A 14,707-nucleotide genomic window follows, 5' to 3' on the forward strand; every position below is an offset into this window, starting at 1 on the left:
TCACAAAACTGCTGATGGAGACATTTGGAGTGTTGTATAGATTTTCATCAGCTGTACTCACATTTCAAGGATATAATTTCACATGCATTAAAGCTAAATGCCTTAAAACAATTCATGTTAGAACAGGGTTTCACTACAAAAGGATTTTCTGTTCCTTCTATTTTCTCATCAAAACCTTTCTACACATAAAAGCTAATGACATCTCATAAATATTCTCCATTTATTTTCTAGCTTAGTTCTGTTAGTACTTTATGTTCTGGAGACCTTATTTAAATATTAACATATTGTTAAAATTAAGTCATAGAAAATTCAGTTCCTCAGCCACACAGCCACTTTCCAAGTGGTCAGGTGCCACCTGTGGCTAGGGGTGACCATGTTTGACAGTGCAGACACAGAACTTTCCTTCAAGGTAGAGAGAGAGTTTTACTGGACAGCACCGATCTAGAAGCTAGCCTTTAAAATGTTTAATGTTTTAAAAAGTCTTCTGTAGAAACTGACAATGTTAGAATTATTCAGCAACTTTTCGGGATAAGCAAGTCATTACATACTCAGAAAATCATCCCTTTAGCAATTTTACTCCATTAGTAGGATTACATGGCATTTGGCTTCCATGTTCTTAAACAATTTAGTTGTACTTACTTGAATTAACAAATTGGTATTTTAAAAATTTACTCTATTAAAAAAATGCAAACATAAGTCTATTTTAGAAAAAGTGAGAAAATGTGAAAAGGTTATAAGCTGAGAGGAGAAAAAGACAAATACACAAACATAAATATCCCCCAAATAAATATGACACAACATGCACAGACAATCAAGTAATTCTAGCTATATAGACTTAAGCAAATGCTTTAAGGAATTCAGAAAGTGAAAAAGATAAAACAAGGTGAGTTTAAAAACATCACTTTTCTCAGATAAATGGTAACCCAGGGCATGTGCCATTTAATGCACACAAAATAACTTTATTAACTAGTTATAGGAGGTGGAGAAACATAAGAAAGGAACCATGTTAGAAGAAACCCGTAAGTACACAAAAGCTCTTAAAGAAACTAAAATATATGACAGAGGGATAAAGGATAGAAGGAAAGGGCTGAATCAATATATTTATTTGAGTTTAGAATGATCTAAGTGATTTAAAGTGCTTTGAAATATTTAATAACCTAGTAATAACTACTAAATGTATTAATTATGTATTTTATAAATACTATTCCATGAATACCAGAAGAATGCACTATGAAACACATTCTCTTACAAGTCACATACACTAAGTACTGACTCGCAAATTGTCTGCTGGGAAAAACTCATTTCTCCAGACAGACAGGTAGTGGAAGTAAAATCATTGGCCTCTTCCTTAACATACCAACACAGAGTCAAAATTAGGACTTAAAAAAAAATTAAGATCTTTTAACGAGGTGATAATTCAAATGGATTTAACTCTGAAATAGTTTCCAAGCCTTCATCCAACATTTTGTAATACATTTCATTCTTTGTGTATATAAAAAAAAATATGAAATTACTATGTTACCCAATGCCAAATTCTTAACATCAAAAAGTTGAATTATACTGCCTCCTAGTGTTCAGTGAGGATACCTGATTAATATATAAACTTTAATTTTAAAAACATTTTAATATTAAAACTATAATTTGTGTAACAGTTATGGTGTACTATCAAAGTTTAAAAAGGAAACAAATAGTAAAGTTTCCTTAAGAAGGAAATTAAACCCAGAATGAAGGCTGAGATATATGAAGGGATTGTTAGCAAAGAAAATCATAAAAAAAAATAACTGTATAAAAGAATAACAAGAATGTTGAATTGAAAGGATTTAAAAAAATCTTGACTTTGTGTGGTTGGCACATAATGCAATGTACAAATCTTGTATTGTAGAAATGTACACTTGAAACCTTTATGATTGTATTAACCAATGTCACCCTAATAAATTTAATTTAAAAATATCTTAAGGATAGGGAAAACATATTGATTGTGAGGGAAAGTGGGTATTAAAAATCTTCTAAGGGCCTCCTTGATTTGATTTGAAGGAAAGTAAATATATTGATTAATCTTAGACTTCTAATAAACTCTACCAATCCAAAAAAAGGTAAAAAAGTGAGGAAAAAATAAAATACAGCGTAGTAAAATTTAAAGTAAAACTATAAAATGTTATATTAGGCTAATACTATCAAATGAAGGTTTATAGAGCTACATTAATATTTTAAAAAGTAGACCTCAGGTTAAAAAGCATTATTGGAGATAAAGAGGTGCATACACCCTCATCAATTATTTAGGAAGCTTATAATTCCAAACTTAAAATTTTCTACTGCTAAATCTTCAAAATATGCAAAGCAAAAACTGAGAGAACTATAAGAAAAAAATTAACAAATCTACAACTAAAATTTTAATATAGCGCTTTCAGATAATCAATAAATCAAGTGAACAAAAAATGTCAGTAAGAATATAAGATTAGAATATAGTTAACGTATTTGCTGTAATGGATAAACATGTAGTATATATCTTTCTCCCCAAGACATTTTCAGCAAAGATATATTTTAGGTGATTCAGCAGGTGTCAAGAAATTTTTAAAAAAGCATCACAATTCTTTGACTAAATGCAAAACATGCAAAATAGTAATGTTAAAATATATAGAACTGAATGATAATAATACTTATCAAAGCTTGTGTGGTAGAGTTAACATGAAGAATTTATAGTCTTGAATGCTAGCTACATTAGAATAGGAAAAAGATTGAAAAAGCAATGTCTGCTTTTTCCATGGGGGGGAGGGGGAATCCAACAGACTTACTGCCACTGGATCCTTTCGGTGAAGTTGTGCAGCTGTTACTTGTGTGAATCCACCTGGGTAGCTATTAAAAGAAGCAAAGAGAAGCAAAGACATTAAAGCTGGGAGTAGGCTACGGTATAGTATTCTTGAATATTCTTTTATAATATAAAATTATTTTTATTATGAAATTATACTTGCTTCTGGAAACTATGCTATTCATTAATGACTTAAAAATTAAGTAGTAGTCTATTCTATATGAAATATTATTTTATGTGGGAAACCATCATTATTTCACAAAAAGTTCCACATCTTGGAAAATTTCTTGGCATAACTACTTATATTTTTATTGGAATTTAGTTATTCATCATTCACTCATTCGCTCATTCACTCATTCAGTTATCCTGGGGTAGTTTATCACTGTTTGAATTAAGAAAGAAAAAGCAATGGTAAAAATTCCCTGCCAAATTAGACTAAACGTCTGCATAAGCTAGTGGTCAAGTTTGGGGAAAACAATGGTAGACTATCTGGTTCTGAAATGAAGTTCAAACTCTAAAGAGGCCATGATTCTATTTCCTATTAACTAAGAGTTATATGTTGCCCCTAAGTAATAAAATATTTCATTGTGTTCAGATAAAAAATACATATAAAATGTGTAAATTGGAAATTAAAAATGTGTTTATTTGGGATAATATTAGAGGTAGCTCAGTCACTTGAATACCACAGATTAAAGTCTGGAATCTAGATTTCCTACTGGCTACCAGTCTAATATTAGGTAACTCATTTTACCTCTTTTTTTTTTTTTTTACACATTTTATTGATTTTCTACAGAGAGGAAGGGAGAGGGATAGAGAGTTAGAAACATCGATTAGAGAGAAGCATCGATCAGCTGCCTCCTGCACACCCCCCACTGGGGGCGTGCCCACAACCAAGGTACATGCCCCCAACCGGAACTGAACCTGGGACTCTTCAGTCCCCAGGCCGACGCGACGCTCCATCCAGTGAGCCAAACCGGCCAGGGCTAGACTTCTATTTTTGTATTCTTTCTCTCCATAGGAAAAAAATACTTTACACCTTCTACACTAAAGACTATCTATTTTTAAAACTAGGATGGCAACTTCTAAACCATAATCCCATTTACATTATATTTCAGAAGTTTGGACCTTATACTAAAATTCCGAGGAGGGGAACAACTTGAGTAATGCAGTACTCAGTTGGCTTGTTTTCCAGCTCTTTATAAAAGTCAAAATTTTAATTTCAAAAACAGAGCAATGATTAAGTAGGGTAAATTATATTGTGCACTACTACACAGTGACTGAAAATAACATTTAAATTAAGTAAAAAAAGATATAAACATATATATTAAAATGTTTAGTTAATGGATGAAGATGATTTTTAGTTCCTTCTCTAAACTCTGTATTTTCTAACATTAGCATGCATTAAAACTTTTACAACTAGAAAGATAAATGCTGAATACATAATTGCAATAAAATATTAGGAGCATAATAAAAATACTGTGTCCAAAGTGTAAGTCAAGGGTCAACAGAAACAGAGAAACAAAAAGCAATGATTCTATCTAGAAAAGAGTGACCACGATACAGTGGGGATACTTGAAGTGAAGCCATATAAAGCACCGGAAGGAACCACAGATGTTTAAAGCCCAAGGAAAAGATAAACCAGTGGGCACCTGCTGATGATGGTCTCAAGATTATCTGAAGAATGTTATGTGGAAGAGATGCAATTATTTCACTTTGTCTCAAAGAGAAGAAATAAAACCAATGTGAAAGCAGGAGAAAAACAGATTATGACTCAAGAGCATAAAGATCTTACTGAAATTTAGAGCACTTCAAAGGTGGAATGAATGGGCTGTCTTATGAGCTATGAGATTGGTATTATTCAAACATAGGCAGAGACACCTATAACTCCAAGGGATGTGGTGGAGATTTTAGGTATCTTCCAAACTTGGGATTTTGCTCGCCACTAAAACATCTAAAGTACTTTCAGATGTTCAGGATGGTTCTGGAAACAGCAGATGAATTATAGGAAGCAGAAAGAAAGAAGTGAGAATATTGGCTAAAAAACGAGAATAATCTTGATTGGAAAAGTTCATGTGAAAAGTTTCAAGGAAAAACAAATTCTGTTAGTAATAACTGTGATTTGGTCCAGGTTTGCGTTTTTTTGACTGAGTAAATTATACATTACCATGAGTAAAATTAGTATTTTTTTAAATGCCAAATTTTGAAAAGGCATTTTTCTTTTAAATAAGATCAATGGTGTTATTAAAGTAATACATTTCAACCGCCTATCTTCTGTGACAATGGCATCATCTTACCCAGTATGTGAGGAGTATACTTTTTGTTCCCATTTGTTTCCAGAAAATGCTATGTGCCTTGTGTTCATTATGACAACATGATCACCACAGTCACCTAGATTTAAAAAGAAAAAAGATAAGACTTTTATATGAAAAACCTTTAAGTAAAAGTGACCTTGGTTATTTATAAAGCTTACCAAAGTCTAAACAACACATTAAAAATATAAAGGAAGTCACAGTACAACATCAACATTCTTGAATGGATTTCTGTTACTGCTTTATATAACATCTAAGTATAGAAAGAGTTGGCTAGCCGTTTGGAAAATCTCAACACTGGAAGGTGAAAGAGGATTTAATAAAGATGCCAATATAAACAGTGCATCTTTAAAGGCAAATTATTGTTATTTCTATTAATAATTTCACTTCACTAAAAATGTATTTATATTAAATGCTTTTAAATATCTAGTATAAATTTTTCCTTAAAAACAGAAGAGAAAATGAAAACAATATGCATGTAGTTATAAAAAGCATATGTTTTGCCAATAGGTAAATTGAAAACAAATGTAAAACATCACAATTTATTATTCTTCTCAAATGTAGAGAAAAGAGTACTATGATCTTATGCTTAACTCCTAACCCAATGTTTTTCCCAACCATATTTAACTTGTTAAATTTTTTTTTTAAATATATACTTTTTATTGATTTTTTACAGAGAGGAAGGGAGAGAGATAGAGAGTTAGAAACATCAATGGGAGAGAAACATCGATCAGCTGCCTCCCGCACATCTCCTACTGGGGATGTGCCCGCAACCCAGGTACATGCCCTTGACCGGAATCGAACCTGGGACCTTTCAGTCCGCAGGCCGACGCTCTATCCACTGAGCCAAACCGGTTTCGGCTAACTTGTTAAATTTAAACAGTCACTCTCAACTCTGCATTCATATTAGACAGGTGGGATGACCTGAAAATTAAAATATACGTATCAGACTAATTTTCCAGTGAAAAGTACCCCTAAGTTCGGCTGTTCATCTAAAAAAAAAAAAACACCCAAAAAACAAAAACCCCCACAAAGGTTAACATGTAAGTTTTCACGAGTTACTATATGGGACAAGATCAAGTAATCGGAAACATTTATTAAATGCTTATTCTACTAATAGAAAAAATAAACTTCAAAAGATTCTAGAAGCTTATTAAGAAAAACACCACTGAAAAAATAAAAAGTATAAATAAGCTTTGTATATGAAAACTAAAGATTGCAGTATGTGATTCTATACAGAACTTAGACTTTGAATGAGATAATTTTCTGAGAGAAGTTCATAGTCTATACAGGACAAGGGTAAAGAAAAGAGGATAAAGATGAGCTTTCTTCACTAGACTGAAAGGGAATCCAGAGGTGTGAAGGGAAAACCTGGGAAGCTTGCTGTTAGTGTGTTGAAAAGGATAGTTTGATAGTATTTGGCGAATTAAGTGACTAACGTTACTAAAAGTGACACATGGTAGGTTACTAAGGCAGTAGGGGTCAAATGAACCAAAATAACAAAGAGGTTGACAAGATATCTATATAGTTTCAAAGAATGTTGAAATACCTTAGCTTTCAGCCAGACATTTACAGTTCAAGAAGCTAAGGCCCATTAAGATTCAGTGATTTGCCAAAAGCTCACACACCAGATTATTTAAACCTTGTTCAGGATCTTTCCATGACACCTATTTAGAGGGAAAATGGAATCTTTAACTTTCCATTGAAGCTGAATTTATTTGCAAAATTAGATGGCAGAATTAAAAAAATACAATAAGTAACATTTAAAATAAACTGACACTTAACTGAAGAGCAAGAGAAAAACGGGCAAACTGGGTTACTTTAAGAAGAGCATGATAAATTTTTCCCCCTAAAAAGTCCTTAACAGATTTAAAGAAATAAGACAATAGAACCAGAGACACTGAAGCATGCAACAGACTGATGTATTTCAGACAGAAAATTGAATGTCACTTTTCAAATAAACATTTTGCAGTGATTATGAGCAAATAATGCATGCTTAATAAATACTGGCTAAGCCAATAAATGTTAGAAATAAACTAAATACACAACATATTTATAAATTGAAAACTGTTTTCTTTAAGTTTTGATTTTAGTGACATCTTGTGGACAGGGCAAGTTTTGCTGATGTAAGTTATATATTAAATTTAGTGTGAAACAAAACTACAATTCAACCTTTAAAAATGTAAATTTCTAATTTCATAAAAAAGTGATTCTCCTAGAAAGGGATGGCCTGACAGGCAACCAGGAAAGTTCTGGTGCTCCAGCAGAATGATTACTCATCAGTGTGTAAGAAAAACTTTTGCAATAATGGCCTGCTTTTCAGGAAGCAGAACCTCCATTTAGTGACAGGTAACTGCTATACCTTAAGAAGGAAATTAGGTCACTACTGCTAACTCCACTTTCCCCCAAATTTTGCATCATTTGCATTTCTACAAAGACAACCTAAGAGATCTTGTTTATCACTTTACTGATATCACTGTAAAGGAGTCAGAGATAAAGCAAAGACTTCTAACTTGAACAACTAAAAAAGAAGAGATGCTATTAATTGAGATGGGAAAAAATGGAAGAAACAGGTTGGTCGGGATGGAGAAAATCATGAAGTAAAACATCTTCAAAAGAACTTATTCTATTGCAGATGTCTATTAGACACCCAAGATTTTTCTGAGTAGAAATTTGGCTACGTGAGTCTGCAATATAGAAAAAGGGTCAAAACTGGAGACATAAATTTGGGAGCCATTAGCATAGAGATTATACAGGGTGGGTCAAAAGTAGGTTTACAGTATGAAAATAATACAATAATTAATAAATAATAAACTGGGTTTCACGTATTCACAACTGTAAACCTACTTTTGCCCCACCCTGTATTTAGAAGCATGAGGCTTGAATGCGATCACATAGAGAATGTGAAGAGGTCCAAGGACTGGGCTCTGGGACACACCCAATTTGTAGTGGGAGAAAATGACCGGGAGTTCAGAAAGTTGAAGAGAGCAAAAGGGAACTGGGAAAATGGAATCAATAAGGGGTGAAGAAAGAGGAAGAATGGCATCCCAGAAAAACAGTGAAAAATGTGTTTTTACAAAGTTCTCTCCATGAAAATTAGCCTGGACTCCTCACAAGATTCATTGTAAGAAATAAAGAAGAGAAGGATTATACTAGATTAAAAGGCACTAAAACAAAACATAACTAAAGGCAATACATAACCCTAGTTGGACCATAGTTCAAAAAAGTAATAGTTAAAAAAAATATTCTTGGGACTACTAGGTAACTTTGAAACTGCACTGGATATTAAACTGCATAATTAACTTATTTATTTGCTTATAACAGCACTTGGTTACACAGGAAAATATATTTTTACTTAGGGACATATGCTAGAGTATGTAGGGAAGATAATAATAACATCTTCAACTTGTTTTCAAATGACTGAGTAAAAGATATATGATAAAACGTTTAGAACTATGGAATCCAAGTTAAGGGCATAAAAGAATTCACTGTACGATACTGAACATTTCTGAAAGAGCTAGAACTTTCATAATAAAAATTAGAAAAAAGTAAAGAATAAACAACCCAGTTTAAAAAAAAGAGCAAAAGACACACACAGATATTTCACAGAGGAGGAACTGATAAAAGGCTAATAAACAAATGAAGAGATAGCTCCATTTGTAACCAGGGAAATGTAAATTAAAACCACTAAGAGAGCATTTCACATCTAGTGTTCAAAATTATAAAGAATGAAAATATTCAGTGTTACTAAAGATGAGGAGTAACAGAAACTTACATGCTGTTGGCAGGAGAGGACATTGGCATAAAGACTAGCTAGCTTCCCAGGCAGCTTTGAACCCAGAAATTCCTGTTTTACTGAGATGTCAGATAAACTCTTCCATGTGAGCACCAGGAAAAAGGTACAAGAATATTGAAAGAAATGTTGTTTATAATCGCAAAATAAGTTGGAAACTGAGTGCATGGGTATTGAGTTCATTATCATCATTAATTTTCTTTAAAATAATACCTATATTTATATAGATAGATACATCTCTTTCTATCTCTTTGTATATATATTTCATGATACAAAATAAAAAGGTAATTAAAACTGTGATCAACCACAACAAATGTTGTTGACAGGTCAAGATGAGGAATGACACCTGGATCCAGCAGGTTGAACAGTGACGAGCCTAGGTCAGTGATGGTGAACCTTTTGAGCTCGACGTGTCAGCATTTTGAAAAACCCTAACTTAACTCTGGTGCCGTGTCACATAGAGAAATTTTTTTATATTTGCAACCATAGTAAAACAAAGACTTATATTTTTGATATTTATTTTATATATTTAAATGCCATTTAACAAAGAAAAATCAACCAAAAAAATGAGTTCATGTGTCACCTCTGACACATGTGTCATAGGTTTGCCATCACTGGCCTAGGTTAAGTGAAGTCAATCAAAATTATCTACACTAATGAAAGAGAAACATGCAAATTGGTGTCACTCCACTATGCCCACCAGCCAATCAGAGCGACTATGCAAATTAACCCAACAAAGCTGGCAGTTAATTTGCATTTGCAGGCACGGAGTGAAGACTGAAGACTGAAGAGGCTTGGCTTCTCCGCTGCTGCTGGACCAAAGGCCTGGGTCCTGGGTGCCGGAGGAAAACCGGTGCCAGCAGCCAGGGGAAGGAAGGCCTATTGTGCGAATCTTCGTGCAACAGGCCACTAGTCTATATATATAATCTCTATATATAAAAGGCTAATATGCAAAGTGTCTTCTCAGGAGTTTGACTGTGAGACTGGGAGTTCAATCACTTGTTATGACATGCGCTGACGACCAGGGAGCAGCGCGGAACATGGCGGGTGACCAGCGGCAGCAGGGCGCTGAGGCAGTGAGGCGGGGAGGTGGGGAACCTGATCGGCCCTGATCACTGGCCAAGACCTAGGGACACTACCTGTGCACAAATTTCGTGCACCGGGCTGCTAGTCTATAATAAGCAGAAGTCTTTTAGTATGAAAGCAAATTGTTTTGTTTTGGAAAAAGGATACAGAAAAGCAAATTTATTAACTTAAAAAAGCAAAAAGTAAACTTTCCATGCCTAGCTAGTTCTACATACCTTTCTGGAGGAAAAGGTTTTTAGAAGAGAGGGCAAGCTTATTTGCTCGTTTTTAAAACCTGTCCATTCAAACGTATATTGCGTGAAGAAACATGGATAGAAATTAACATATAATTTATAGCCCAAATCATGATATTTCTGAGTGTGAAAGAGGGGGCCACTGATAATTTTCCTGGGGCAATGGTATAAACTGGGGTTGTCCCAGGCAAACTGGTCTGTATGGTTTTCCTATGAATAAGCCAGATTCATTTTAGTGCTCTAGTAGGTTTTTAGTAAGAATGAAATAAACGATCATCAGGAAAAAAAGAGGTCCTTAAGAGAAGCTCACTCAAACTACTTCAAGATTCTATTCTGGCATGTAAATTGTGGTTAATTTACAGGTCTAAATGATACTCACTCAGTTGATGATACACAGGTTTATGCAATCCTTGAAGTTTAATTGATGCCACAGCAGCAAGTTTGCCAGGGGGCTGCATTTTCCCATCTAAGAGATACCAAACTCGAGCAAAAGTGGCCCATTGCTTGGAAAAACAGAAGAGGAAACAAATAAAATTCTAATTAAAATAGAAATAATTATTATATATCATCAAAGAACAATACGATAATTTTTCCTGCCTGCTTTTCTATTAGTAATATGCATCATGCTTTATTAAAAATATTCCAAATATTTATTTCCCTTTACATTATGACTTATATTTTTTATCTGGCATAGCAGAAAACTTGGAAGGGTAATAAAAAGCCTGTATGAAGTAGAAGATGTGTGGTGAATTAGGAACTGAAGACTATTCAGTTTAATTCAAAGAGAAAATTAAATAGCAGAATGTGGCTGGAAAAGTATAGATGAATGATGCTGAATAAACATAAATTAAAAAACAAAACAAAACTGCCTTAGACATATTTAGGCTGCCTTAGGCATAGATCACCATCTTTTCAGCGCCTTCAAACTCGAGGACACCTACAGCCCAGAAAGATCTCGACCAGATGCTTCCTCTATGCACATACACAAGCAGCTACACGATGCGGGAAAAAATACAACTAGGGTACTGGTTTCATTTTCAACTTAATAATCACAACCTCAAATCAGCCTATAAAACTGCTACCAATTCTGTTTTTCTCCTGTTCTCATTTTTCTAGTCTCCATTTAGTTCCCCTTGCATATGTTTTGTCTGATTTAGCCCTATTTTATATATTTTGATGCCACTGCAAATGCTATTGTATTTTTAATTGAAACTTGTGATTGTTTTGTAAATAAAGACAGCTTCTAGCCCATATCCTTTCCCTACCATTCTCAGTTTATGAGCTAATAAAACAATTCAAATAGCAGGAATTCTACAGCACAATCTTGTTTCTTCAACAAATTGCAAGGAAAAGGGACCTATTTATTAAGAGAAACTTACCACAACTTATTGCATTTTTGGATCCTAATCCACAGGGACAAACTGTAGAAATATTATGTATTTGTATAATACACGATATAGGATAAAATTGGAAATTTAAGCATACTGGATATTTGATGATATTAATTAAGTTTTCATTTAGCTTTGATAAACGATATTGTGATTTTCTTAAATCCTTGTCTTGTAGAGAACATACTGAAATATTTACTAATGAAATAATGAGTCTCTTCTTGACCTCAAATTCAATAAGAAGGGAAGGAAGTCAATGAGGGTACAGATGAAATTACATTGGCTATGAGTTTTCTGATAGTGGGTGACATCTGTTTTTATAGATGATTGCAATTCTCCATGGTAATTTTTTTTGAAAGCAACTCCTGACATCACTTCTCCAACAGCAACTGCCTCATTTCTTTCCTTTCCTTTTTCTTTATTAAGTTTGTCTCTCCACATTCTCTTTTCAACCTACTCCAGTCTGGCTTTTGCTCTCCCACACCTATCACTACCCCTCTACTGCCTGCCAAAGTTACCATGACCTGCATGCTCCTAAATCCATAGGTCAATTCTAAGTCCTCCATACAGTTGATCATTTCCTCTCCTGGGTATTTCTTCACTTGGCTTCCAGGACACCACCTGGTGGTGTTTTCCCCTCCCCCACTTTGCTGGTTGTCCCGTTATCCCTTGCCTCTGAAATGTTGAAATGTCCCAGAACTCGGCGATAAGCCCTCCTCTCTTCTCTATACTCACTCCCTCAAAGACTTCATCCAGACCTATACCTTCAAATGCCACATGTTTGCTGATGACTCCCAAATTCACATCTCTAGCCTGGACCTCTTCCCTGAACTCTACACTTGGATCCGGCTGCCCTCTTAACATCTGCACTTCAGTGCTGCTTAAACCACACGTAGCAAAAGACTAGTTAATCCCCCAATCCAATGTAGATCAATACAGAAAGGAAAAAAAAAAACTTCGATAAAAAATTAAAATGCTGCCACAATGCCAAACTATTATCCAAGTTTAAAAATGTTTGATTTTAATTCTTGTATTTACCTCATCAGGGACAGGTAACCGTGACCTGTCCCAGGAAGGAATCACACTTGGAGCAGAACTGGGCTCAGAGGCAACTTAAACTGAAACACAAAACGGAACTGCTCTTCCAACTGAGTCCTGCTCCAGTCTTAGCCTTCCCCACCTCACCTGATGGCACACCCTCCTGGCAGCTGAAACAAAAACCCTGGAGTAACCCTTGCTTCTTCTTTTGCTACCCCTCCCACCTGCAGTCCTTCAGGAAATCCTATTGGCCACCATCAAATAGAACCTGGCCATTTTTCACACCACACGGTTACTAGTACCTGGGTTTGTGCCACCATCATGGCTAGCCTGGATCACAGCAACCACCTCCAAAGGGATTCTTGGCCTCTCAACAGTCTATTTTCAACCCAGCACGCCAGAGTGCTCCCTTTTACACATGCGATCAGGTTACGCCTTGGCTCGAAAACCTCCCATAGGTTCTCATTGTACTCAGTAAAAAAACCCAAATTCTGACAATGATCTACTATGCCCTACCTACGTGATCCATCTTATTACCTCTCTGACCTTCTCTCCTAAAACTCTTACCGGGAACAAAAGACATGGAAAGGGCTGCTTGAAAAGAGGGGGGAACGAATACAAAGAGAACACGAGCAAGTAGGGGCCAGGGCCACGACCCTCTCATCTGTGTTTCCCAGAGGTACCCCCTGGTCCAAGGACTCGGCTTCCTGCCCATTCAGCTTCACTACGTCAGCTGCAGCCACTGACTCCTCCTGTCAGTGTAATGAATCCCATCAACCCACCGAGTCCGAGCTCACCTGGGGCGCCCTAGAGAAACTCGACATGCTACCCGACTCGCAGGGCCGTCCTCCAGTCTCCGGAGTCCGGGGCGGTCCGCGGCATCACGGGCCCGGCGGGAAACGCACCCAGCCAAGCAGGACAGTTCCTGGGCCGGCCAGCACTCAGCCGCTCCTCCGCTTTTCCCGGGTCTCCTCCGGCCTTCCCACGCCCGCTATTTCGTTACGAAGGAGGAAATCATGCGGCTCTCTCGAGAATAACTCCCGAAATTCACTCCTTGCTGGAAAAGCTGCGGAAAACCAACGGCGAGCACACCATTTCCAGCCGACCTCAACAGAAGGGAACCGGAAGTGCGTCAGTGGCGCGCGGCTGTTTTGATGTGGGATCGGGGCGCTGAGACCCGGGCGCAGCTGGGGAGCGATGGATCGGTACCTGCTCCTGGTCATCTGGGGGCAAGGAAAAGTGCCCTCGGCGGTGGGTGGGCAGCAGGATCGCCCGCCAGGGTCGTCGTCCTCGGAGGGAGCCGAGAAGCAGCCCGGTGAGTGCTGGGCTGAGAAAGCGCGGGAACGGCTGTCGGGGGAGGAGAAGGGATGGGAGTTTGCTACCGAGTTCTGCTGGGGAGGAAACTATCGAGTTGTTCCAGGCAATTGGGACTCGATCGCGGATCGAACTGATGAGGGCTGACATGATTCATTATCTTCCTGGAAAAACAGGGCCACCTTGGTGGATGCAACGTTTTGGCGCCCAGAAGTTCTTGGCCACAGTACAAATTTCGTTGAATACATCCTCTGTGCTTTAGTAATGGAATTTCTGCTTTTTGGAAATATTTGCATTCCATAGGTATATCTGTCTCTTGTGTTGCAAAGGCAGGCAGTGCAGAAAAGAACACGATGGAAAAGACCCTTAGTCTCTTAGAGTTTATATCCTAATGGGAGGAGACTTCCAACACATAAGTAAAAACAAAAAACACAAACAAATCATAACTTTAAAACATTTTGAACTGTTGGACAAGGCACTGCTTTTTGGTGCTCCTGTCTAGACCCGGTATTGCACTTTTTATTTGTGTTGACCAAGCAGGCATTTTGAGGAGAAAGTGTATGTGGTTGTGTATAGGTTGCTGTGACAGGGTTTCCTTTTCAGCATAATTTTTCTTTGGGGGGAATTTTGGATATGTCACCGGAGCTAGCATGCACAAACGGGGAGCGTTTCCTACTTTCTCCGCTTGCTTTAGATATAACAAGACTTGAGCAGAGCATATTTCTTTTACGTTCAACATG

At 36.5% G+C, this 14,707-nt stretch overlaps 2 protein-coding genes across 4 annotated transcripts in view; one reads left to right on the top strand and one right to left on the bottom strand.

Annotated features, from left to right (window-relative positions):
- MRPL13 (mitochondrial ribosomal protein L13) overlaps positions 1 to 13,762 on the bottom strand; it is a 31,209-nt gene extending 17,447 nt beyond the window's left edge. For 2 of the 3 annotated variants that reach the window (XM_081111285.1, XM_081111286.1), the window contains exons 1-4: positions 13,451 to 13,563; positions 10,607 to 10,730; positions 5,101 to 5,194; positions 2,793 to 2,853 (exon numbers count right to left, since the gene is read on the bottom strand). In XM_081111285.1, the coding sequence (XP_080967411.1) occupies positions 2,793 to 2,853; positions 5,101 to 5,194; positions 10,607 to 10,730; positions 13,451 to 13,477 (306 nt within the window). In that variant the 5' untranslated portion in view covers positions 13,478 to 13,563. Of the gene's footprint in view, positions 1 to 2,792; positions 2,854 to 5,100; positions 5,195 to 10,606; positions 10,731 to 13,450 lie in introns of all 3 variants that reach the window. The other variant, XM_081111284.1, reaches the window with a different exon arrangement.
- A 52-nt stretch (positions 13,763 to 13,814) lies between these two features.
- Positions 13,815 to 14,707, top strand: part of MTBP (MDM2 binding protein) — a 50,720-nt gene continuing 49,827 nt past the window's right edge. Inside the window, exon 1 of the mRNA XM_081111287.1 lies at positions 13,815 to 13,968. Within this exon, the coding sequence (XP_080967413.1) occupies positions 13,851 to 13,968 (118 nt within the window). The 5' untranslated portion in view covers positions 13,815 to 13,850. The remainder of the gene's footprint in view (positions 13,969 to 14,707) is intronic.

This window comes from Myotis nattereri (genome assembly GCF_964212035.1).
Source record: "Myotis nattereri genome assembly, chromosome: 17".
Taxonomy (NCBI): Eukaryota; Metazoa; Chordata; class Mammalia; order Chiroptera; family Vespertilionidae; genus Myotis; species Myotis nattereri.